Below are 27,796 nucleotides of genomic sequence, written 5' to 3'. Positions count from 1 at the left end.
AACCCTCTCCTCCCTTCCCTTGTCCTTTCCTCCCTCCCCTCCCCCTTCCTACTTCTTTGTCGTGCTGGAAGCATGCAACAGCAATGTCCTCTGCCCCCGCCTCCCTGGGACTTTGTTTAGTTTGGTTATAGATCTTGTGGAAAAAAGTCTCTCGCGCCCCCCCTCCCTCCAGTCTTTTTAGTTAATGAATGGCATTACAGGCATTCCCCTTCCCATTGATCTTATCGCTTAGATTGTCTTAAAGGATATGTTTGTCTTTGTTTCCGCTTATTTTCGCTTTGGGTACTGTTCAGGAGCCTGTTCTACAATCGCATGTTGTTCGGTGTAGCGGTTGTTACTGTTGGAGGGACGCACGTTGGTTGTGGATGAGGTAGATAAGTTTGTTGGTGTTCTCAGTGCTCAGTCTCATAGTTCCGTTTCTTTGAGTGAGGTAGATATGTTTGTTAGTTTGTGTTTGTTACACCTTCAACGTCCTTAAGTGCGGTAGTTAGGTCGATTGGTGTGCAGGGTGTTCATTTTGTAATTCTCTTCTTTGTTGAGAGCTTTGTATGAGCCTTGTATGAGGTAGGTATGTTTACTAGTGAGTTCGATGTTGGGTGTCCTTTCTATTCTGTTTCATTGTCCTGCGATGCTCTTCTTTTCGATGATGTAGTCGCTAGTTCCATTTCTTGCAATTCGGCTCCCGTCAGGTATCGTGCCAGTTCTGTTGGGTCATTGAAGATTAGTGTTGAGCCATTGTTTGTTATTCTGAATCTTGCTGGTCCGACGAAGGAATAGGTGAAGCTTTTTTTCCTTAGATTTTCTCTTTGCGCCAGGGAGCCTTTTCTGGTGTCTACTGTTGTTTTTGAGTAGTCGTGCGTTAGTATGATCTTATTACCTCGCCATATCAGGTTTGTGTTTTTCCTCGCTACACCGAAAATGGCTTCTATATGGTGTGATCGCAGGGGCTTGCATATTATTGGCCTTGGTGACTGTCTGTTGCCTTGTTTGTGCGCGGGAATTCTATACGCCTTGTCTAGCTTGAAGGGGTTTTCAAACTTTAGGTTGGTTAGTTTCGGGATGAGGTCCTGGAGCATTGCCACACAGGATCCCGCTTGTCTTATTCCCCTTCTGGTATACCAAGGATCCTTATGTTTCCCTTCCTTTGTCGGTCCTCGAAGTCAGCTGCTTTTTTTGTAGGTCTGTCATTGCTTTGGCAATGTGTCCCATTGTCTTGCTTGCTAGTTGTGACTTGTCCTCAATGACGCTCACTCTTTGTTCGACAGAGATGCCCTACTACAGAACAACATTACTGCTTTGTCTTCATGGGTTGCATTTAATAAATTCTGTCGCTGGCAAAGAGAGATGTCCCGGAGAAGGGAGGATCAATTGATTTGTTGGGCGTCTGGTTTAAGCCACAAGGCAGAGCTAGACCACAGTTCTAACTATGGGTTGCAAGGTCAGAAGAATCTGCCACTGCAATAACTTGTTTTGACACCAGAAAGCCTCCTATCAGGACCTCTTTCAAAATCATGCAGTTAGTCCTTGGAAGGTTATCCATAAATCTGCATGGGCTCCCATAACAGCCTATGATATTATCAGTGTAGTGGTGATGTAATCAGTGAGACAATAGAAGCCATTATAAAGTCTGAAAAAGTCACCCATTGTTTTCCAATCTGGAGCCTTGCAAGCATTTATCTACAGCACCCTTCAAACAAACCTTTGAAGAGGAGGCTTAGGAAAGGTGGTGAGTTGCAATCTAAATCCTGCACATTTGATTATTGCTCGATTCGCCAAGAATTGTTGATACTAGTGCACGCTCAGAATTCGATAATTTAGGGCAAGATGTATTAAGATAGTATTTTTCGATTGCCTAATTGCAAATGTATGTACACCTTTTGCGATTCCTATGGGGTCGCAAATTACCTACTTCATGAATATTAATGATGTAGGTCGCAATTTGCAACGCCCTAGGAATTGCAAAAATTACAGGGAAGGTGGTATGCAGAGATCAGCAGACCACAATGTCCGTGATTGATTTAAATAAACCTTTTTTTTTGTTGTAAAGCAGCCTGTTCTCCTTAGTGCTCCGTGAGACCACTGCCTGCTCTTAAAAATGGTTTTACAAACATTCACAAAGAGGAAGGGGTGCCTTGGGGACCCCTTCCCATTTACGAATGGGTTACCACCTACTTGACGTAGGTGGTAAAATGTGAATGTTTTGCGACCGCAATTGGGGTCACAAAACATTCCTACCGATGTGATTCAGTATTAGTAAGGGACGCCCTAAACACGCCCATTCCTAATACCGAATCGCAAACCCATTTTGCAATTCGTTAAAAGGTTATCGAATCGCAAAATTGGGAGTGCTGCATCTGAAAAGCAATTTGTGCAGTCGCAAACGCAAAAAGGCTTCATACATCTGGCCCTTAAAGTTTAATGTCAATATACCTGCGTTCACGTTTAGTCTGTATTTTAAACAAACGTTTTTTACTGAAGGCAAATTTAACACATTTTCTTTTTAACCATATTAAAGACTACATCACTCATTCATTTCATTTCCTGTTCCTCCTTCATATTGGAAGTCCATGTTTTAGCTACAGTCACATTTAAAAGTACGCTAAAGGGGAGGAGCTTGGCGGGCATCCGTGATGGCCGCGTGAGCACAGCGCTCTCCGGACCCCCGCCACTCCCGGCATGATATCCTGAACATATCCTGATTCCTTGCAAGGGTGAATGAAGAGGAACCTGGGCTGATCCTAATAGAGTTTTTGGATTTCGAATTGGACCAGGGGCACCGAAGCTACGTCGACTCACACTTTCGGGGCCCATCTTGGTGGCGCGCCCGGGTCTTGGTGAGGCTCTGTTGCCGTGTCTGAGGTGAACAACAGCGGGCAGGGGGACTCGACCCATGGGTCCCCCTCTTAACTTTCGGTTTCGATTCTGACTCAGACTACGTCTTCCAGCGGAGGTGTCTGGCCGGTGCTGAGTACAGCGGCGTGCGGCTCCAGTGGCACCTGTTGCCTGCTTCGTATCCTTCTGGGACGGTTCACACCTCGACTTGCCCTCGCTGCTGACTTTTTTGGCTCCGGCGCCCTGTCTCCCTGCGGCCATTTTCACCAGGTCGTGTGGGTCCCTTGGGGACGCGGTCTCCGCTATGACTGGCAGAGGGGACCAGGAGAGGCGAAAGACCAAGACGCCCCTTCGCGGAGGCCCGGTCCAGTCTAACAGCATGGACCGGTATACGCAATCGAAGGTGTCCCCCAGTGCCTCCTTTCCTGGCCCGAGTGCAGTGGGGCCCCCTTTGGAGGCTTCGGCGGAGCCGTCCCTGCAAGACATCATGGGCGCCATCTCTGGCATGAGAGAAACCATTGGCCAACAGTATGAAGCTCTGGCCCGCAAAATCGATACTGTGGCTATCGATGTGAACCTTATTCGGGCAGACTTATCTAAAACCAATGAGAAGGTGAAGTCATTGGACCTCAAGTCATCTAGCCTCACGGCCGACGTCTCGGAGATGCAGACGGAGATCGGCAACCTCAGAAAGGTAAACGATTTCATGACTCAGCGCCTGGAGGATTTTGAAAACAGGGCACGGCGTTGTAACGTGCGTGTGATCGGTGTTCCGGAAAATCCTGATCCGCATTCTGTTGATCTCCTGGTTGAGGACTTGATACAAAACTACCTTTCTCCATCCGGATTGAGCAAATTCTTTGCGGTGGAACGTGCCCATCGTGTTCCGGGTGGCCAGGGTAAGCCGGGCGCCCCGCCGAGGCCCATTGTCGCTAAACTTTTTCATTATAGGGACCGAGACGCTATCCTGCAGGCCTCGAGAGTTAAGGGCCCGGTGGCCTTTGAAAGTGCCACGGTGAACTTTTACCCGGACTTCTCACAGCTTGTGCAGAGACAGCGAATGGGTTTCCGTGGAGTTAAGAAGCGTCTTCGGGACCTGGGTCTGAGATACGCCGTGCTTTTTCCTACCAGGCTACGAGTGGAGTACAATGAACGGACCCTTTTCTTTGACCGACCTGATTCGGTAAATGACTGGCTGGACTCTCTGCAGGACCGGCCTACTTTGACTGATCCCACCGAGCACCCGGGTGGTGCTGAGGGTGGCGTGGAGAGCTGAACTTGCTTTCTGGGCCCCTGGTTCCGTATCATGTTATCTCTTCCTGGGTTCTGTACTTGAGCGCATCTTTTTCTATGTGTTCTCCTCTCCCCTTCTTCTGTCGGGGTGGCGGGTGGGACAGAGCCTTTTCCTCCTCCGGGGTCTTTTTGTAGAACGGGGTTTTTTGGGCAACAGGCACACTGCATGTTGGGGTGGCTTCTTTGTCTACTGCAGGGGTGCAGGGTGGGGGGGTGTTTCCTTGGGTGTTGGGGGGTGGGTTGTGTGGGGGTTTGTAGTTTGTGTTTTGTTTTTTCAAGGCGATTCTATTTTGATGATTGTATTTTCAGTGTCATGCTCATTGGGGGGGGGGTTCCTGCATTACTTCGTGGGATGGGGGGTAGCGGGTTGAGGTTTATTTCATGGAATGTCAATGGTCTAGGGGATCGTATAAAGCGGGGGGTGGTGTTGCGATGCCTGCGACGTTTGTCTCCCGATATTGTCTTCCTGCAGGAGACGCACCTGGTGGGCAATACTTGTCGCGCAATGAATAGGTGGGGCTATCGTCTTGTTGCGCACTCAGGGTTTACAACGGGTTCCAGGGGGGTGGGCATCCTAGTCCGGGCTTCCCTTCCCCTTGCGATAGATGATGTCATCCTCGATGATCGGGGGCGCTATGCCGTCCTCGTGGGTCGATATGAGGGCAAACCCCTTTCCCTGTTTACCGTCTATGTGCCCCCCGGCTTGCAGACCTCTACCTTCTTTGATTTGGGCCGAGTTCTGTTGGGCCTCCCTGATGGTGCTCTCTTCATGGCTGGTGACTTTAACTCTGTTCTCTCTGGTCTCAGTGATCGTTACCCTCCTAGGGATACTCCTTGGACCCAATTATGGCTGGGTGGCTTTTTGGATACTTTTGGTTTGGTTGACTGCTGGAGACTTATGCACCCCACTCAACTTCAATATACTTTCCACTCCGGGGCCCATGGGAGCTTGTCTAGACTAGATTACTTCCTCATGCCAGCTGAACAGTCATCGGCTGTCCGCGAGATTAGGCACCTCCCCCGGGGCATCTCAGACCATTCTCCGCTCTGGCTCTGGTTTGATGTGGGGGTGGAGGCGGCGGGCCGGGTGGCTCCTATCAACCCTTGGTACCTGACCTCCCCTGAGACCCGTGGTCCATTGCTTGCGTCCTTGGACAACTACTTTCTGGAGAACGAGGGGTCTGTCTCTTCTGCGGTGTCCCTATGGGAGGCTTTTAAGACTGTGATTCGTGGGCAGGCCCTGTCTCTCATTGCTGAAACCAAAAAGGCAAGGAATCGGGAGGTGGTGGAGCTTGAGAGGGAAATACTTGAGATGGAGGCTGACCTGGAATTGAGTGTTACTCGTGACAAACTCCATGCCCTGGGTCTGAAGCAATTGGCCTATAAGTCTCTGGTCACGGATGCGGCCAAAATGATGTTTAGAGAACAACAGGGTCGTCTGTATGATGTTGGAGACAAAGCGGGGAAATTGCTTGCCTGGTTGGACAAGAAGGAGAGGGCGAATCGAGTGGTGCCTGTGATTCAGACTTTGAATGGTGTGAGAGTGACGGACCCAGTTGAAATTGTGGAATGTTTTGCGGACTATTTCCGTGCGGTTTACTCCCCAGTGTCGGAAAGGGATGAAGATGACTCTCGCCTCTTGCTGCGCGACATTGCTTTGCCCTGCCTCTCCGATTTGGAGCGGTCCTTTATGGAGGCCCCGTTCTCTACGGACGAAATAGCTACTGCAATTCGCTCTCTCCGTTCGGGCAAGGCTTTGGGCCCGAACGGTTTGCCAATCGAGTTATACAAACTGCGTCCTGATAAGATAGCGCCCTATCTTCGGACAATGTTTTCGGAGTCCCGGGAGCGGGGTGTTCTCCCTTATGACCAGCGCCTGCTACGATAGTGGTAATTCCTAAAGAGGGTAAGCCCCGGGATCTTTGTTCGTCTTATAGACCCATCTCCCTGTTAAATGTCGAGCCTAAGGTTCTTGCCAAACTTCTGGCTACTCGCCTCCTCACGGTTGTTAGTGACCTGATTCATCCGGACCAATCCGGATTTATCCCGCACCGTAACACAGCCCTTAATCTACGTCGCCTTCATGGAGCCATCGCGAGGGCGGGGCTTCTGACGGAGCCGGCCATTTTGGCCTCGTTGGACGCCTCGATGGCCTTCGACACGATAGAGTGGCCCTACCTTTGGGCGGCTCTTGAGAAGTTTGGTTTTGGCCCGGGGTTCATCGGATGGGTGAAGCTACTGTATACCGACCCCCTTGCACAGATCGTGGTTAATGGTCGGGTGTCGGCTCCCTTTCCCCTTGGTAGGGGGACCAGACAGGGATGCCCCTTGTCTCCACTACTTTTTGCTCTCGCATTGGAGCCGCTAGCTGCGTGGATTCGCTGGGAGCCTTCCCTCAAGGGTATACGTTGGTCCCCAGATTTTGAGGACCGTGTTTCGCTTTACGCGGACGACATTCTTCTTTATCTTACTTCCCCGTGTAAATCTTTGAATGTCTTATTTGACGTTCTCGCCTCGTTTGGTAAGAATTCTGGTTTGACTATAAACTGGGCTAAATCCTGTGTCTATGTTATTTCGGGTGACCTGCCCCCATTGCCGAATAGATTTCCCATCCAGGTTGTTCAGTCCGGTTTCAAATATTTGTTTTTTTTTATTACATTGGATTCGTCGCTCCGGTTTGAACGTAATCTCCTTCCCCCGCTTCATAGATTGCGGCTGGACGTGGCTCGCTGGCGTAAATTACCCTTGTCGCCGCTGGGCAGGGCTGCCCTTTTCAAGATGATGTCCTTACCGCGATTCCTTTACGCACTCCAGAATTCCTATGATGATATCCCCGCTACTTACTTCCGAGAGGTCGAGAGTCTACAAAGGCAATTGATTTGGGACGGGCGCCCTCGTATCGCACTTGCGAAGCTCACCATCCCTTGGTATGACGGGGGCATAGCACTTCCTGACATCAGGAGATATTATTGGGCTACGCAGCTGTCTGCCATTAACCACTCGATGTACTCCCCGGGTCCGGTTCCGGCCTTTGCAATGGACAGACTCCAACTGCCAGGTGGTAACTTTAATAGAGCGCTTTACTCTAGGTCGGCTGGGCTCCGCCTTACGGGACCAACTAGGATTGCTGTTAGTGTGTGGCGCGCTGCGAATGTGAGCTTGGGGTGGGATGACCGAGTGACGCTAGCTACTCCGCTTTTTGCATCTGAACGTCTGGGATGTCTTTGGACTACGAAAGGGTTTGACCGTTGGGACATGATTGGAATCTGTAGAGTGGGTGACGTGTGTGCGAATGGGGCGGTGAAGTCCTTCGAGGCCCTTCGAAATGATTATGATCTGAGTGATAGGGAATTTTTTAGATATTTACAGGTCCGTCATGCCCTCACTTCGGTTCTGGCCTCCGGTGTTGCCGTCCCTGGGTCCTCCCCCCTCGAGGATCGTATCCTGGATGGCTATCTCCCTGATAGCACCATCTCCTTGATTTATAAGAAGCTGATTCACAATCGCGCTGACCTGCTCGTTAGACTTAGAGAAGCGTGGGTTGGCGACGGGCTGGAATTAGATGATGAGGATTGGCAATCCGCGTTATCTTCTCCGAAAGAGGTTGCCATTCCTGGCCGTCTCCGTCTGGTTCAGCTCAAGATCCTCCACCGGGTGTATGTTACTGGTCCTCGTTTGGTTGCGATGGGTTTTTCCCCGGATGGCCTATGCAAGCGTGGGTGTGGGATGAGTGCTACATTCCTTCACATTATTTGGGAGTGTCCGAGGGTGGCTGCCTATTGGACTGAGGTGCTTGCGGTGATGGCTGACGTGACTGGGATTGCACTGGAGCCTGAGGCCCGGAGATGCTTGTTGAATGTGTGGGAACCTACCGACTGTTCGGTGGCCCAAACCAGATGGGCGACCCTGGGGTATATGGTTGCGAAGCGAGACATAGCGCAACTTTGGGGCTCCCACAGGCCCCCCACTGTCTCTGTGTGGGAAGAAAACATGGATTGGTCTATGTTCCGCGAAAAAACCGTCTACACAGCTAGGGGCAGACCTAGGGCATGGACGAAGATCTGGTGTCAGTGGAACGCCTATCGCGGAGACATTTGTGCTCCTCCCCTGGTGGAGGCCCCTGAGGTTCTCTTATCACCCTAGGTTGATATTCCTGAAATTTCACGTACTGTCCTTTGGCTTGATTGACCTCCCCGCTGTCCCCCCCGCCTTAACTTGTCCCGCTGATTGTGCCTTCATGTTCTTGATTAGTGGGTTTCCCGCCCCTCCAGGGCTGACTCTCTGTGTATTACTCCTCCGCCTTGGTGTTTATGTTTGTCGTTTTGGTGTGTTTTAAAATAAGAAAATTGTGTTATCCTGTTCCATACTGTGGGCGACATTTTGTGTTCAGTTTGTGCCTGACCGCCGGAGTGGCGAATACTGTTTTATTTCATGTTATGCTCCGATCCTAGCGGCCGGCCCGTGCGGTTGTGGGCCCATCTCTGTACACATGTTTTTGTTGCTCAATAAAAGTTTTTAACAAAAAAAAAAAAAAAAGTACGCTAAAGATAAGTGGAAGTTATATCACATGGTAAGTAAACATCAACACAACTGATATTACCATTGATACGGTCATAAAAAATGAAAATAAAATTTAAAAAAATATTTTTTTTATTTATGCATACACAAACCTTTAGAAAAAATCCACCCATGCTATTAAAGAAATACACAACTTAAAAAAATGCTTACATTTCTTACAAGCTCTGAAATCAACTGAGAAATACGGAAAACAGTGAGCTGTTGTCTGCATATACTTACGAAGGTACATATCTGGCTATTATTTGAAGAGCTCTGTGGCACGCACTGAAATTTGCAGGCAGACCTATAAATGATAAAAATAACCTTCAAATGAAATAAAAGTTTATTTCGATATGTTTATATTGAGTAGAATATTTGACTGAACTAAAACTAAATACATACTTGTAGTTTTCACAGAATACTGCTTTATGCAGTAAATCAATAAAACAAACATCTTGAACTATGTCCCAGGTTGTCACAGAGTACATAAGAGCTCTAGATATTACATTGAGTTGCACAGGAATTGTACATTTTAAAATCTTTTACTTTCTGGGTGGTAGCCAAATAAGTGGTGTATCAACAACTAGTCTTGCAAGTAGATATATTGCCAGTTATAGAGTAGACATGAAAAAAGGCTTTTCCTATGATCTCATGCCCAAGATTTACAAGGTATCTAGCAATGACTGCGGGCCAACACCTAAAGGTGGTCTAGGGCCTGCTCGTGCAGCCCTCGTGTACCCCCTCCCACCGGTCAAATCCTTTTAAGGCAGGAGGGTGCCTATCGATTTTATTTCCAGGCTTGGCAGGCCTCAGCCTCACAGGACACTTCCACGAGTGCCACTTCATTACCTGCAGTTATCAATGCGAATTAACCCTTACCAGTAAACTAAATCAAAAGAGGACTCTATGCCAGTAATTGAGGAACCCTCCCTTCAAAAAGCAGAAGGCCTTTTAGGGTTCTTCTATTATGATCTCCCAAGGAAAGGAAAACCCGTAGGAAGCTGGCTTTTTACGTTTGAGCCAAAATAAGGTACAAAATGTAGAAATTTCAGACCACCCTTATTGACATATAGGGTTTAAATGAATAATCTCAAATGCTCTCTTTTGTGGTAGATTGGGCGAGTAGTTTAAGCTTATCAAAGGGTACTGTTAAGCATTTGTTGTGCACACCAAATCAATAAATGAGGTGCACACAAGAAGAAATTAGATCGGTTTCAAAAAATATAACGTGTATTTATTGTACAATTTTTAACACCAAGAACTTGGCATTTGGGTAAGTACTGGGTCATTCTTACTGCTGGCCTCTGCTGTGCCGACGTCCCTCATCGGTTGGTTGGTTTGGGCATTGTCGTAGTACGGATTGGAATACAAACACGCCTTCATTGCTGCAAGGGGTCCGGTACCCGAGGTATTGGTGCAGGGCAGCTCCTTGGGGTCCTGGCATCTCCAAATTTGGCGAGGAGATTGATCTAACCTTCTGGAGCACAGTGACCTCCTCATGGGTGGCTGCTCTGTCAGTGGACCCGGTGGTCAGCAGAACAGTGAACCGGACATTGTGTGGGTGGCTTGGGGAAGTGACTACTCCACTTCAAGGGAGATGTTGGCTGGTTGGCAAAGTGCTGGTAGTCCTCCAAGGCTTTTAGAGGATGCACAGCAACAGGACGAGTCAGGTTGTCGCAACTGTCAGGACAGGACCAGGAAGGCAGAGGTAGGCACCATAAATCCACAGCTGGTACACAGTTTGCTTCTTCAGCTTTTTTTGGTCCTTTTTAAGTTCGGCGAATCGGAGTTTTGGTGTCAGGGGACCCTCTAAATACTCAATTTAGGGGTGTTAACACAAGTGAAGGTAAAACAACTGTGGGGGCAACTGCAACACAAATTCCAGTTTCCTACAACATCTTAGTAATATTTTAGGACAAAACATTCCCTAGAGTCTCAAATGTTACAGTGAAAGTATTCTTTTCTTGCTGAAGGATTATTTACCAAGTTGTTTACCATCTGTATACAGGGCGGCTTATGCCACATTATTTAATATAATTTGTAGAGTGTTGAATCTCATAGAAATTCATATGTTGTCACCGGATGAAGATGGAGTCACACAGGACGAGTCTGAGGCATCTCTTTGGGTCTTGGAGACTCCATGTTTACTGGCCATTTTCCTGTTTGGATGCTGCTTATGTATGGTGTAACACAGTCAAATTACAAATGCACTCCTGTAGATTAACATTCTTTTAGGTACATAAATCAGGGCAGCCATGAACAGTCCAAGATTAATCGAGGGTGTGATGCAAGTTAGACATTTAATGACTCAATACAAGGACTTTAAGAGGTAAAAGAGAAAAGTTGAAATTAAGATGAACAAAAACAGAAGATTGAAGAGCATTCTAGGACAGAAATATAACCCAAACTGTGTTCTACATTCTTCCCATCCAGCACTAACTTTCTGGTAACACTGGCCAAGCGGCTATGCTGCCAGATGGGGCTAAGTTCAAGTCAACTGGAATCTACTCAAGCATTTGAGCCTCTTGCTTTAAGCAACACCTTTTCTCTCACACATGGTTCTGAAAGATAGGCAAAGGGATGCAGAGGTGGAGATTCTAGACTCTCCTGATAATTTGTCAATATTGGGCATGATTCATGCCAAGTCCGCAATAAAAGATGTGCTAAACATAGCAATTGGGCCAAAATAAAAGGGGTAACCTCAGAGGAACGGGACATAGGCAGATCATATACACAGAGCATACATCCTTCATGCACATCCCAGTCAGGGTCATAGCAAAGGATCCCAGCTAAGGGGTCTGTATGAATGGTTACTTAGGAGAGCTAGTGCAAGTCTCTACAAAGGAGTAAAAGCAAACAAGCACTTACAATGCAATGGTCTCGGCATTATTAAAGGTAGAGCTATTGGCATTGCTCATTATTTTTTTTTTATCATAAATAAATGGCATTGTTATTTACAATGCCAATAGCTTAATCGTTAAATAAATGGCATTGTCAATTTACAATGCCAATAGCGTAATCGCTCGCAAATGCATGACCTATTGCATTTACACCCACACCACCCACACAGAGCCACACACACAAAGCCACCCACACACACATACAGAGCCACCCACACAGAGCCACTCACAGTCATTCACATAGAGCCACCTACACAGAGCCACCCTCACACACCGAGCCACCTACAAAAAAAGCTATCCACACAGAGCCACACACACACACATACACACACACACAGAGCCACACACACAGAGCCACACACACACAGAGCCAAACACACACAGAGCCAAACACACACACAGAGCCAAACACACACACAGAGCCAAACACACACACAGAGCCAAACACACACAGAGCCAAACACACACACACACACAGAGCCACACACACAGAGCCACAAACACAGAGACACACACAGACACAGAGCCACACACACACAGAGCCACCATCCCCCAGTACTTGGTGGCTCCCCATCCCCGACGGTAATCCCTCTGACTTCTTGCCAATAGGCCCAAATCTTAGTGTGTTCATTGTGGCAGCTCTTGGACTTATAGATCAGTAGTTGGATAACTATGCAATGACCAATCCCTTCCTTAGGCCACTTCAGGAACCAACATCCAGAGTAATATGTCTACTTCTGGAGAGTGGCTCTTGTGGTATGATGACCAGATTTGGATATCACCGGTCACGTTTTGTGCTCAGTTCTGGGGGCCAACTCTGGCATTTTGCATCCAGTTTGAGGGCTACCCTCAAGTACTGCCTTCAGTTCTATGGGCTACTTCTAGAATATTATCTCAAGATTCTGGGGGCCTTTTTGGCGTATCACCACAACTTCTGGAGTCCACATTTAGTGCTTTTTTTTAATTTTTATTGTGGTTATTGATTGGTGAATGTGGGTGAGGTTGTGAGGATGTGTTAATTGGTGGATGCACAGGGAAATAGGTAGATGGAGGAGTATGGATGGATGGGTGGGCAGCTGAACACAGCCCTCACAGCCCACACAGCCCACACAGCTCTCACAGCTCTCACAGCCCACACAGCTCTCACAGCCCTCACAGCTCTCACAGCCCACACAGCTCTCACAGCCCACACAGCTCTCACAGCCCACACAGCTCTCACAGCCCACACAGCTCTCACAGCTCTCACAGCCCACACAGCTCTCACAGCCCTCACAGCCCTCACAGCCCACACAGCCCACACAGCCCACACAGCCCACACAGCCCACACAGCCCACACAGCCCACACAGCCCACACAGCCCACACAGCCCACACAGCCCACACAGCCCTCACAGCCCACACAGCCCACACAGCCCACACAGCCCACACAGCCCACACAGCCCACACAGCCCACACAGCCCACACAGCCCACACAGCCCACACAGCCCACACAGCCCACACAGCTCTCACAGCCCACACAGCTCTCACAGCCCACACAGCCCACACAGCTCTCACAGCCCACACAACCCACACAGCTCTGGCAAAGATAATACCAGCAGCGAACAAGCACAATAACGGCAGCAAAGAAACACTGGCAAAGACAATAACGGCAGCGATGAAACACAGGCAAAGGCAATACCAGCAGCGGACAAACACTGGCAAAGATAATACAATCAGGAGGGCAGGGGCACGAAAAACGGCACAATCAGGGGACAGAAGGCAAGAAAAAACGGCACAATTAGTGGCAGAAGGCAAGAAAAACGAGTGCAATCAGGGGGCAGAAGGCAAGAAAAACGAATGAGTGGCATAGGCTGTTCTCGAAGAAATAGGGTACCCTTCTCACAAGGAATACGGAGGCTATCCGCCTGGAATTAGGGGTCCGCCTATGAGGAAAGGAGGAGGTACAGGGTAATAAGATGGCACAGGTTCCAGGGGAATCAGATGGCACACGTTCCAGGGGAATCAGATGGCACAGGTCACGGGGTAAAAGAGGCCACATCTCACACAGAAACGCATCTCTCTGAAAATAAGGGAAGGAATAAACTTCCCAGGAACTAAAGGGGCCCGAATCTCAAACGAAATGTGAAGGCGAATAAACCAGGCCACGCAGGCGCGAACGGCCCAAGGACTACAGGGGTGCATAATTCTGGGGACGTGTGTCTCCGGAGAAAGGGAGGCACAGTTCTTGGGGGTACACTGAGGATCCCATGAAACGTGAGGGTCACCGGAGTTGAGGGACGCATCTGTCAGGAGACCAGAAGGGGTTGCACCTTACGAAACAGGAGGGAACCATGCAACAAAAGGGGTGCATACTAGAGAAGCCGGGGGGGGACACAGTTCTCTGAAAACGGGCACACGTGTTAAATCTGAGGGAAACGAGGAACAAATATCAGGGTGTAAGGGAGGGGTGGGGGCCCATCTTCGGACTGGAGGTCTCCAATATCGGAGAAGCAGGCAGTCAAATCTTAGGAACAAGGAAGGGTATACATCCCTAGGACGAATGGATAATCTATTTCAGGGTTAAATTAACACAAATGGACTACAACACATCATCACAAGGCGATCCGGACCTGCGACTGAAACCGAGGAATCGCAAGCTGAAGCCAGCACTACGAGCAGCACTATTTTACGACCGTGCTATACACATGCTGGCAACAGAACATAGCCTAGGGAGTAAGGATCCATCTGAGGAAGGAAGGGACTTATGACAGGGAAAAGTGGACACCCCAAAAATCCTCAAGGAATAAGGGTGCAAATCACAGCAAGCGAATCTCAGGGAATAGCGGGGTATTTCACAAAGATTAGGCACACATCTCAAGTAAAAGGGGCTGCGCGTCTCATAGGATAAAGGGACACATTATCTCGCAAGACAGCGCGATCTCCAAACATAACGGGATACTTAGAGGAAAAAATGCGCACATCCAGTGAACGTCTCTCAGGCACTAAGGGGGCATCTTTCAGGGAGCAGTGGTATTTCAAGAAGTATGGCGCAACACTCGAGCAACAGAGACGCACTCGCTATTAAGGGGCCACATTTTACAAATCCGGCACGGGTGCAGAGGACAAGCAGTCCGGGAAGAGGGCGCGCTGTGGTGGAAATGACTATTCAGCTGGCAGTGATTTAAAAAGAGAATGGGGACTCACTCACCTTCAATTGCCGAGCCCAGAAGAACGACGCCGTGCAGGAGCCCCAGTCCCAGCAGCAGTGACAGGGCGGGAGGGACCATGTCTGGGTTGGGTGGCGAGGGGGTAGGCCCCCTCTTCTCGCTCACGCTCTCCCCTGCAGCAGATGTGCCTTTTCATCTACGGGCTGACTCCGACCCCCTCCCTCCGGGGTCTCTGCAGCGCCTGTCACCCTCAGACCAGACAGTCAATCCACAAGCAGGCCCAGGCACTCCTGGGCCAGGCTCACCAGCCAATCACGTGCTAGCAGACTCACTACACAAATATGCCAACTTCTAAAAGTGGTGCTTCTAGACTAGGCACAACCATGCTGCATACACCATTATGCAGCATTCATTCTCACGAGTTCATACATATCAAACTCGACCCTGCACTCCCCACACATCAGGAACTACCATGGGCATACATATTCCCCATTCATTCCTATGGGAGGGCAGGTCACTCACCACACATACACAGAGAACACACGTACTTTACACTGTACCACAGTGAAAAAGTGCGCAGAGGCCTAAAATCACCAACCCAGGTTCCAGAAACAGGCTAGGAAAAAGCAAAAAAGTCTCGGGGTGAACCTGCCCAAAGGACCCGGTCCAACAATACCTATTTTGTGTCGGGGGGAGGGGGCTCAGGAGTGCTTACTGTCACTAGGGGTCTGTGTGTGGCTCTGTCTGTGTGTGTGGCTCTGTCTGTGTGTGTGTGTGTGTGGCTCTCTGTCTGTTTGTGTCTGTGGCTGTCTGTGTGTGTGTGGCTCTGTCTGTGTGTGTGTGGCTCTGTCTGTGTGTGTGTGGCTCTGTCTGTGTGTGTGTGGCTCTGTCTGTGTGTGTGTGGCTCTGTCTGTGTGTGGGTGGCTCTGTCTGTGTGTGGGTGGCTCTGTCTGTGTGTGGGTGGCTGTGTCTGTGTGCGGGTGGCTCTGTCCGTGTGTGTGTGTGTGTGTGTGGCTCTGTGTGTGTGTGGCTGTGTGTGTGTGTGTGTGTGTGTGTGTGTGTGTGTGGCTGTGTGTGTGTGTGTGTGTGTGTGGCTCTGTGTGGATAGCTTTTTAGTAGGTGGCTCTATGTGTGGGTGGCTCTGTCTGTGTGAGGGTGGCTCTGTGTAGGTGGCTGTGTGTGTGTGTGGGTGGCTCTATGTGAATGACTCTGTGTGGGTGGCTCAGTATGTGTGTGTGGCTCTGTGTGGGTGTAAATGCAATAGGTCATGCATATGCGAGCGATTAAGCTATTGGCATTGTAAATGACAATGCCTTTTATTTAACGATTAAGCTATTGGCAATGTAAATGACAATGCTATTTATTTATGATTTAAAAAAAATAAAATTAAAATAAATGTCATGAGCAATGCCAATAGCTCTACCTTTAATAATGACGAGACCATTGCATTGTAAATGCTTGTTTTTCTAAAATGTGTCTCTGCCTCTTCTATTCAAACATACAAATGATGTCGGGGACATGGGGGTAAGAAAAAGGCCGAGTCACCAGATCACCTCATTGACACGCATCGTGTGGTATTTGGGTGTATTGCGTAATTAGACCACTTAAGAAGAGTTAGCTGGCCTCAATCAATGCTGGCCGATAGTTTCTTAATCAGTGTATAGTGGTAGTGCTGTGGGCGGGTGGGGTGGGTAAAGGGGCCTGCGAACCATCATATTTGTAAAGCTTTAAACTAGAAGGGCAAAGCCTTCCCCATGTCCTGCGGTTACCATTAAATTAAAATATAGTCTTTGCTTGAAACTACTCCAAACTCAATTGTTTGAGAACAGAATTATTTTCAAGTCAAAATGCTCCCATGGGAGCGATCACTAGGTTACCCGGCTCCTTCAAAACTGGGAAATGCTAAAATCCTTACTGCCAAGCACAACAAAATCCCACCCCAGGGGGATGAAGTACAGGACATCGTGAACCACCTCCCACCCCATTATCTTCCTAAAATAACCCTTTGTAAGCATGCCGTAACCTCTCTCGCAAGAACAAACTGTTGTGCCGCACCCTACTCCCAAACAAGACAAGCTCTCTGGTGGCCTTCAAGGCGCTAGCAATCGGTGTCCTCCGTTATAGACCTCAGCTGCAGTCCAAGAGCCACCGATGTGAGCCCTCCAACCAAACTTGCGGCCCGAATCAATTATATGTAAAACATAGCTTACTCCCTAGGTTTATTCGGTCTTGTGGCGCTTGATAAGTCTCAGCATCTTTGAGGCGCTTGGGAACAATAATTACACGCGTCCTTTTAACAGTATATACGGAACGTGACCATGAATGCACTGCTCTAAAACGTGGCGTTCGTGCAGCGGGAAAAAAAGAGCAAGAAAAGCTAAGCATATGGATAGTTTAATTTAAGTCGCATGAGGAGGGTGAAGTACCGCACAAGCCGGAGCACCAGGGTACAGAAGAGAAGGGCAAACACAGGTGTTTGGGCAAGGATCTCACTGTGACATTCCCACACATGAAAAGCATTCAACGGCTACACGAAAACACGGGCGCCTCACAAGCAAAAATAATAGCAGAGGCCCACACTTACCCCATGATACACCTCCCTAAAACACCTTCAGAGAGAGCACAGGCCCCGCACGCTTGAGTACTGAAGACGACGAGAAGCGCTTCAGCGCCCTAACAGGATCCACTAACAATCATCGCGGCACCGACGCTTTACTTTTAAGAGGGGAAAGAGGGGCGGGGCTTAAAGCCCAATACCGAAGCTCATCCAAAAACATAAAATCTCGCCAGCAAAAATCGAAGGTGTTTGTGCTCACCATATACAAGCGCTTACCTTTGGAGTTTGGGAAGTGTAGAACAGGCAAGGAAGGAGGCAGATATATCATACTCCTAGGGAAACTAAGCAATGGAGCTAGATACGCTTCTAGCACTAGTCAGGAAACACAAACATGGCTGAGATTCTTGGCCTGCTCCAGAGTAGAGCCTGAAGTGAGATTATGTGGGCGGGTGATTATAACCTGGTACCAGGCTTAAAATTGGATAAGCACCCCTTAGGTAGACAGATAGGGGAGGGATGTCACAAGAGATGCCTTGATAGATGTAGGCCTTGTAGACTTAAGGAGTGAGTGTAGGAAGCTGGCCCTGTATATACTATACCAAAGTAAAGTATAGTGTGCACAGAGTCCAGTGGATCCCCAAAGGCTTACAGAGGCTCCATTTGTGGTAGTGTGGCGACGGCGATCCTCCAGAAAGGGGCTGGAGGCATCGTCTGGAGACTTGAGATGGTCACAGATCACCAGATCCCAGGTCAGGATAGCCAGGGAGACCCCCTCGTGATGTTGGGCCACTCAAACCCGGGCGGTGGGCATCAGGTGCAGAGTGGTGCAGACTTGTGAATTTGGGTGGAGCCAAAGCCTGCTGGTGAGCAAATCCGGTGCTCACAGGAGACAAAGACTTTTCAGTGATGGCAGGGCAAGTCCTCCGGGTTCTGGGGGGCTACTGGCTGCATGACATGCCAGGATTCCGCTGGAGCAAGTCAAGGTCGGAACAGGCTGTTAGGGCGGGGGCCAAGTCAGTTGGTGTCCTCTTCTTCCTTCAACACGGCTCTTCGGTCTTTCTTCTGCTCTCTTCTTGTCTGAGGAGATTTAGGGGTGTTTTAGGGAAGGTACAGGCTGGGACCCATGAGTCCCTTCCTTGGGGTGGGTACACCCCCTGTTATGCCACTCTTCAGTTTGACATGGGCAAAGCTCATTGAATTCCCTCATATCTCAAAACCAAACCATCCAAGCCAAGAAAAATTATTTTGAAAGTATTATGACATCACCATCTGACACTTATCAGACAGGATGTTTGAGAAATTCTAACACTTTGTTACCCTGCAGTAATGCAAATCTGGCAAAACTTTATTACTAAATTCTACACCTCACCAGCAGACCTACTTGCATATCTTGATATTTACGCTCCAGTGGGAATGGAATCTCAATTTTCTATAAATAATACTCGATGGTTAATGCTGCGTAATTAGTATTCTTTTCTTTCACTAGCAGGCAGGATGGTTTCCATTAGATTCCTGGATCGTACGTTTGTTGTCTCAATGTTTCATTTCCCATGTTCCTCTTCCAAACGTCTTACAGGTTTCTTTTTCCTGTTTGTTCGCTTGTCCTTATCCATGGGCTACTTTCTGGTTATATTCTTTTCTAACTTTTTCACGTTTATCTATATCCCACTTTCTATTATATTTCTTCTGTGAATTCTAATTTGTTATAGCAACTAGTTGTATGTTAAAAATGGCTTCATTAGCCCCTTCGACGCTGATGACGAGCTCAGCTCGTCATCAGCGACGCCTGTCGTACGCTGACAAGCTAAGCTCGTCGTGTAACGCGGGTTTTTCTCAAAACGCAGCGCGCAGCGGGAAAACCGCTAGCGCGCATGCGGTTAAACGGAAGCTGTTTACAACATCCAGTAAAGAGGAACATTCTAGAATATTTACACAAAATGTGATACTGACATCTGTTTCATACAGGAAACCCATGTTGATGATAAACATCATAGCATCTATGAAAAAGTCGTGGGTGATATAGTTTATTGTCCAACAACTTAAAACAAGCATTGGTAAAGCCAATAAGTTTTGCCTATCTTCTGGCTCTGTTCACACTCAAGCAGATATTCAGTGTGCATGCTCGGCCTGTACATGCTTACAGACACACAACCAGTGGGCGCATGTCTTATAGACATACAGTTTGCACAGGGCTAGAGAGGTGTTTACTCTTAACTCTCAAACACAATCGTAGCTAATGTCCATGTAAAGTAAACCATAGTGTTCATGAGGTTTAACAAAGTTTGGAAAAGGTAAATTGATATTCATACTTTTACATGTCTTTAAAAAAAATATATTGACAAAGCCTGTAGCCGAGATCTAAAGCAATTTAACCACCATTGATAAGGAGCCTCGCAGCTATCTTGAACTGCCGATTCATCTCAGACACCCAATCCACAAAATACTAAACTCAAAAAAAGACTAATGCCATTTCAGAAGGCAGATGAGAATCTTTATTACAGAGAAACCATGAGGTCAAAGGCTTTAAACACTTTAGAAACTTATCTTATCAAGGCTTGCTGTAAGAAAAGAAAGTCTGTGGACCACCTGATATTCTAGACTGAATAAGTCTAGAATGTAAACACTGTACATCTGAGAAACGTGGTGGTAGATTCCGTCTTCCACTGATATAGTCCATTCACTTACATAGGATAGTTCAGCAGGTGATCATCCTTGCTGCAGAGACTATTAACCCGTCATCAATCTAAATGTAAATTTTGCTGATACCTGCTTATATAGTGCTTAGTTGACTCAGCCTAGTTATAGCGACTACACTAAGAAGCTCATGCTCGAGATCGGACTGCGGGGGGGGGGCGAGAAGGGGGGGGGGGTTCGAGAGTGAAACAAACTGAAGGCAGGCAGGTGACAAATAGCAACAGGGGAGGAGGTCGGATGGGTGGAGAAGAGAACATAAGCTTCTGCTATATAGCGAAGGAACAGCAGGAATGATGTAGGAAGAGCACCGGGCACAAAGTGTGTAATTCAGACCTAACCAACAAATTACTAACAGTAGGGACACTGGGGCCCCATCTGGACTGCAAAATATATTGGTTTTGTCAATGTTTTTTAGACATGTCTTGACCCCATCAGAGCACTTTTTTTTAGGGTTTAAACCATGTTTTGCAGCAGCGCTGCAGTGAAAAAGGTCTTTTAAAATACATTCACAAAACCATGTATGCATCAATCAAAAGAAAATAAACAGCACTCTCACCCACTATACACACCTTTTTAATCGTATTGGAAACTAATTACATATTGCAACCAATCACTGGAAATTAAATTCCACTATTTTTTAATCTCTCCATGTCTTGCTCATCTGACACACATTGCAAATGCACACATTTGGACACATTTTATGAAAATGCTACTGCATACTTTTATATACGAAACACACACGCTCTCCGCAAACCTCAGCAAAACATGCACACAAGCAAACTTGATACCAGAAACACTCAATAACAAGCAATTACAATGCAACAGGTCTCCCATTCGCGAGAGTTTAAGCTATTGCAATTGTAAATGACAATGCCTTTTATTTATCTGTTTTGATAATTAACACATAAATAAAAGGCCTGCAGTAGTAGTAACACATTAAAGAAGATAGTGCTTACAGACTAAATAAGACATACTGTGTAACAACAGAAGTAAAAGGCACAGTCCTCATGGAATGTAACAAATGAAGAGAAGGCGGTACTAAGGAGGGACTAACAATCCTATTAAGGAATCAGAAGCCAGCATTTACAAAGGACATGACACAAGTCAACGAAAAATATGGGCGGAGAATAGGCAGAGCTTCAAGTCCACACTCAAATACAGCATGCTTCGCAGAGCAGCACATGCGCTGCCCAGGCATGTCCTAGAACCGACATAGAAAGCACATGCTATACATACACGTATACACAAAGGCGCTCCAACATTATACAAACGCATGCACATGCACTTGCAATTTCGCCAACACTGTTGCACAATATTTACATACTCTTAGCAGTGTTATCAGGCGTTTGGGATTCAATATGTAAATCGTGCACCTGTCACGCACCAGAGGGTTGTGGGAGAGTAAAGCTTTGGTAAAGAAGCGAGTTTGAGGCATTATATTTGAATATCCATGGTATTATTATGAGTGTCATTCACCTTTACCTATTGCAGTTTTCTACCTTAGGGAAAAGCTCCTGTCTAGGGCAATCACAGATCAGTTGCCAGAGCTCAACAACAAATACTGGTTAACGCTCCATAGTGAGCATAGAAAACCATGCAACATATGAAGAGCATTACAACATTTGATGAGAACACCCTCCTAAGTTAATTTAAACACCAAATAAACATGCACTTTAAATTGGGTCTGCACAACTCCAGTAAGTACGGCAATGTTGTTTTGAGATTTGTGTGGTGCAAAACCTTTTCAGTAGTAGTCGCCAGCTGAACACAAAAATGTAAACAGGAGGAAGTCAGCTTAGCTTTTGATAGACTAAATTTGTGAATGGAAATGTCTGCCTGAATCTGCAGTTTCAACTATTCACGATTATGACTGGCTGTCATAACACTGCGCATTTACAGATGGAATATATGGGTGAAATTAATTCCATCAAAACCTATTTTGTTTTGAGAATGATTTGAACAAGGCCACTCCTATGAAACTTTTGTTCAGGTTGGTCGGAACGAGTTTAAAGTTGGTTGACAAACTACACTATCCTCCTGAAATGCTATCATAATATCCTTCATATCTAAACCAGTATATTCACAAATATGTGGCAGGGGTTTATAGTGGGAAAACACCCTACTTTTTTGTGTTATATAGCCCAAATTCGACCCGAAGGTATCGGAGAGCTTTACATGAGGACCATTTGCAATACAGATGGACACATTCATTTTTAGGCTCCAAGAGATTAAGCAATCAAATCCTGTTTGTAAGCTTCAAAGTCAGCCGTTCTAGCCGTTACACCTCTAAGAATGCTGATGTCCATAACAGAGCAGAAGCTAACATAGCGAATAATACCCTGGAAACAAACTTGCCTATAAGCAAGCAAAATAAGCCCAGAGACTGCTTTCCTATCAAGTTGCACTTTGATGAACAGCAGTGTAAAAATGCAAGAAAAGAAAGCTACCACGTTTAGGTCTCATCTTAAGAACCTCTCGGGTCAGGCACTGGCTATCTTAACCCCTTCGCTGCGGCGGCTATTCCGCCGCAGCGCTAAGGGGGAGGCGGGGCCGCGCGGCGCTCCCGTGCTCGTGATGGAACCGCTCCGTCACGGCCCGCGGGTGAGCTGTGCTTGTGTCGGAACGGTTCCGTCACGGCCCCGCCCTCTCTTTAGAACGTCAGCGCAGGCGCGGAATTCGCGCCGCGCAGGCATGGTGAGCGGGCCGTGACGGAACCGTTCCGTCACCAGCACAGCCCACCCGAGGCTCGTGACGGAACGGTTCCGTCACGAGCATGGGAGGGGTTAAGCTCTTTAGGCAGTTCTGCAGGGCATTTTCATTCAGCTGCACTGCCATACTTCACAAACAGAAACCCACATGTGAAGCGCTGATAAGACCCTGGAGTGGAGTTGTGAATATCCGTCCGGCTGGAAACACAAAGCTTATAAAATAGTTTTCGGCTTTAACAGAAGTTGGTGGTAGATAGATAGGACACCACTTCAAAATAAGGGACTGGAGGGACCCCAACTTGCTGTATTAATAATACAAGCGTTCGCTAAGCCACCTTAAGATACATCAAAACAAAGCTCTATGGCATGGTAAGCGTTGACTGTGCCATAGAGCTTTGTTGCTTTGTTTGGATTTGCTCACTTTGGATTCAAGCTAGCATGGTTGATGAGCGCCGTTACCTCAAAACTGGTCCCAGTATGCTAGTTTCCGCTCCAGGGAAGACATGGCTTGGCAGTTCGGTCTGGACTGTTCCCACGAGGCACTGGGTCGACACCGATTTGCTTATAGCGGTGTCTGAACTGGGGTGGCGAAATGAGTTAAAGAATGATGATTAATTCAACCCAGATCTGTGACTGGGGTGAGTGTCTGAAAGGTTTCAGCACTCCGTTCATCATCTCTTTGTGTTTGCTTTGTTCGTCCTTAGTTGGCAGGGATGCCCAGACGTGGGTCCCTTGCTCACTTTGCCACTGGATTCAAGCTAGCCTGGCTGATGAGGAGTATTACCCCGAAACCAGTCACAGGATGCTTGTTTCCGGTCCAGGGAAGACATGGCTTGGCAGTTCGGTCTGGACTGTTCCCACGAGGCACAGGGTCAAGACTGATTTGCATAGAGCGGTGTCTGAACTGGGGTGACGAAGTGAGTTAAAGAATGATGATGGATTCAACTCAGATCTGTGACTGGGTGTGAGTGTCTGAAAGGTTTCAGCGCTCCGTCCATCATAGCTTTGTGTTTGCTTTGTTTGGATTTCCCTGTAAGCCATGTTGTATAGCGTGGGCAAGCTCCACCGATTAAAAAAAAAAAAAAAGTAAACACATAAAGTAGGAAATAGCATACTACAACCAATAGAAACCGGGGAAAACAAAGTGGCAAGCACACAAACAAATGAAAAGTAAGGGAGGGCTATAAAACCCTTTTAAGATGTACATTTGATTACAAGAGACTTTGAAGGCGCAACCTAAAAATGGAGTAGCAATTAAAAAACTAATCACAAAATGCCAGGTAATCCCTCGAGATCCGGTCTCGAGGGAAGCAGAGTAGGTAACCAGCAAGGAGAGAAGCTTTACAAATCAATCGCGGAACTCCCTAGCCCCTCGATCTGACCAGGAGGCTCAATATAGCCTTCTTGAAACATATCTACTGAACATCATCATATGTCGTATGTATATGGTTTCTATTAATGCTCATTACCTGGCATTTTGTGGAAACTGCTCCACAAATAATATAAATACTATCATTGTTGCCTCTGTAATTTCCCATACTTTTCTATGAAAACCTCAATACAATTCGCAATAAATTAATCTGGAACAACAGTTTTAAATATAAAACGTTACAATTGAGGGGTGTGTCCAAGATGGCGACCGTGTAAGACGCTCCACACGGTCGCTCCGGCCTGCCAAATTCATTAGCACTCTCATCGCCTTCCATACACGGGTGACTTTGGGTGGAGGACACCATTGCAGCTTCTCTGTTTCCCTACGGAGGTTGTTGGAGGCACGGGGGACCGCCACGGACTGCAAGGACGCTGATCTCCCGCCGCGTGGTGCTGTGAGCGGACTGTTGGGGCCTGGTGACTGCGGCCCGCCCGGGGCGCTTCCCTTCCCCCTCCTTCGCTTCTGGAGGCCTGCGGGCGTTGTCTGCAGAGCGCCCGCTGAGGGAGTGTGCGGATTGTCGAGGAGCCAGACCTTTGCCACCACGTCGCCGCTCCTGAGACTCGGCTTCCGGCGGCGCGCTGGGCCTTCCTGTGGCGCGCTGGGCTTTGTCTGGCGCTGGTGCATCGGCCCGGACATCGCGCCGCGCCGGCCTGTGGAGCAGCTGCAGCTTCGGCAGGCCTTGAGCGGGACATACAAGAAAGTCCCGGATCGCGATAGGCGAGCCTCCCACCGGCCTTTCAGCGGCGCACCACTACTCTGGCTCCCCGCCCAGGAGAACTCCAGGTATGGCCCGCTCTTTGTCCGTTGGACCCCCGATGCCTGCAGGCGCGTTCCTCGCCCCCTTCACCCACCCCCCCCCTCACTGGGACAGGTGCTGAAGCCCTGATCATACCTGCAGCTGTTTTCCGCTTGGCACCGACAGGGGGGGGGGGAGATCTGAGGGGCTACCACGCTTTATAAGACTGCAGTCTTGCCCAAAATAGTGGCGCCTAGACTTTCACCCTCCTGAATCTGCGGGTCGCTCCCACGATCCAGTGAGTGCCTGGACTGGCTCCAGTGGGTGGACTGAGACATCTCTTCCTGTGGACTGCGCAGGGCCCCCCGGTGTGGCCCCACTGATCTTTAGAGGGTCACCGAGGAACGGTTTGGCAGGCGGTGTGGAGGACGGCGCGAGAAAGGACATGGCGCTGTCCTCCTTCCCTCCGCAGCATTTCTAACTGCCACGAGACGCCTGCAGGCCCACCGCTTCCGCGAAACCCCGCTTGCAATCTCCTCTAGGGGTCCGCATCGACCGCCAGTAACTGCCACCATCTACAACTGACATTGCGGCGCCTGTTGCCTTGGCGTCGCCATTGGCCCTTTCGCTCACCATATATGCCAGGCTTACTACACCTTCAACGCCTTCCCCTCACATCCGTGCCCGCATTGCTTACTGGCGACAGACCACAGCAGAGTCGTTACTGGGCCCTCACATGGCATTTGGGCGCCCTAGGAAAGACCGTTCGGTCAAAGACATGCTCCAACCCAAGGTGACAAACCCACGCCCGGAGGCGGCGACGGGGGCGGCTGGTGGAGTGGATGCTCCATTCACCCAGGCCTTCATAACATCGCTCTTCTCCGCCCTTAAAGAGGACCTCCAAGAGCTCAAAGACCAACTGGCGGTAGATTTACGAGAAGTTCGCCGCGATGTTTCGGACATTGGAGACCGGGTCGCAACATTGGAGGAACATGAGAATGGTCGCGACGAGGAACTGGAGATGCTGCAACAGGAGGTTCTCCTACTCAAGGAACAACATATCGAGCTACAAGGGCAGGCCGAGGCTCTCCGCTCCCGTCGCAACAAGGTGCGTATCCGAGATGTGAAGCAGGGAATGGAGGAAGAAGACATCAAGGGTTTTGTGCAGGCCCTGTTCTTGGCCCCGGATCACACTACGGCGATACAACTTGATAGAGTCCATCGAGTGGGCCTGCCTCACCGGAGCAACGCACCTCTGCCGGACATCCTAGCGTGTGTCCACAACTTTCAACTAAAGGAAAGTATTTTGCTTAAGGCCAGAGACTCTCACCCCCTGCAATTTCGTGGCCTCACACCAACGCTTTACCAAGACCTTTCCACGGTCACACTGCTCAAGAGACGTGAATTCCGGCCCGTCAGCCAGTGCCTGAGGGAGAAGTGGATCCCCTACACGTGGGGGCACCCTTTTCGCATTATCTTCAAATACGATGGAAAACGGCACCAAATACGTTCCTTGCGCGAGGCTTCCAACCTTCTTGTCCTCCCACCCCCGGAACCAGCGCACCCACGGGGAACAACCACACCCTGCAACTCACGCCAAGACCGATGGCACACTGTGGGCAAACCTTCCTCCTTGCCCCTTGGACCGGACGCAGCTGCCCACGCAAAGGAACGGGACAGTGTCCTGGCGTCACTAGCTGGCAGTCCCGCCAACACCTCTCCCACCTGATTCCTCCCACTTGCTAACATATGGAAGTCACTGCTCGAGAGGGCTGGAGGACCGACATCCTCGCCCGCTTTCTTGGACTTGAATTGACGCCTTCCCCCAGAACTCTATTACCATAACGTACGTAGTATACTTGTATACCATGACAAACTTTTGTCAATTCCGCATGGTTGCGGATGTTTTGAATCACGTTGAAGTAGCCAACCAATTTCGGCCCTGTAGGGCGCTTGTCTTACCAATTTTGTTGTTTTATATTGGCGTTTGTTTTTTCTGTTTTGGTATTGGGTGGGTTTCCTCCTCATGAGACCTTATATTGGCCACGTATACCACAATCGAACAGATTTAGAAGTTTCCGTCTCCCAAGCTCCGCTTAACTCATTTCCAATAGGGCGCGGCGCGCCATTGCTAAGAGCACAACTACCCCCTCCCTTCCCCACATAGACCTTAAAGTACTCAGACTCAACACACGGGGCCTTAGCAATCCAACTAAACGGAGAGCAGTGTTATCCCTTTTAGAAAACTCGGGTGCTGACCTTTGCCTCCTTCAGGAGACCCACCTCTTGACATCAGACACCCGCTGCATGCGATACAAACACTTTCCCCACCAGTACTGGTCCTTTATGACAAGCAAGAGGGGTGGAGTGGCCATCCTAGTCGCCAAACACTTTAAGGGTTCAGTAATCGGGCCCATACAGGAGATTAAAGGACGCCCTGTGCCTCCAAATTCAATCAATCAATCAATCAATCAATCAATCAATCAAGGCATTTATAGAGCGCACTACTCACCCGGAGGGTCTCAAGGCGCTTGGGGGGGGGGGGAGGGGGTGCCGCTACTGCTCGAACAGCCAGGTCTTGAGCTTCTTCCTGAAGGAGAGGTGGTCTTGGGTCAGGCGAAGGTCGGTCGGGAGGGTGTTCCAGGTCTTGGTTGCCAGGTAGGAGAAGGACCTTCCTCCTGTTGTCGTTCTTCGGATGCGGGGGACGGCGGCGAGGGCGTGGCTGGTCGATCGGAGGTGGCGTTTGGGAGCGTAGAAGTTGAGGCGGTTGTTGAGGTAGCTCGGGCCATGGTCGTGTAGGGCTTTGTGTGCGTGGGTGAGGAGACGGAAGGTGATTCTCTTGTTGACGGGGAGCCAGTGCAGGTCTCTCAGATGTCCGGAGATGTGGTTGCGTCGGGGGATGTCGAGGATGAGTCTGGCTGAGGCGTTCTGGATCCGCTGGAG

The 27,796-nt window shown here is 48.6% G+C and overlaps 1 protein-coding gene across 2 annotated transcripts in view; it reads right to left on the bottom strand.

Moving 5' to 3' along the window:
- The window catches only part of RRN3 (RNA polymerase I transcription factor RRN3), a 423,539-nt gene that overhangs the window by 329,309 nt on the left and 66,434 nt on the right, over nucleotides 1-27,796 (bottom strand). For both annotated transcript variants that reach the window (XM_078663171.1, XM_078663172.1), the window contains exon 7: nucleotides 8,923-8,986. In XM_078663171.1, the coding sequence (XP_078519297.1) occupies nucleotides 8,923-8,986 (64 nt within the window). The remainder of the gene's footprint in view (nucleotides 1-8,922; nucleotides 8,987-27,796) is intronic.

The sequence above is a fragment of the Lissotriton helveticus genome, chromosome 10, assembly GCF_964261635.1.
Source record: "Lissotriton helveticus chromosome 10, aLisHel1.1, whole genome shotgun sequence".
In the NCBI taxonomy this organism is placed as follows: Eukaryota; Metazoa; Chordata; class Amphibia; order Caudata; family Salamandridae; genus Lissotriton; species Lissotriton helveticus.
This window is presented reverse-complemented; position numbering and strand designations above follow the sequence as displayed.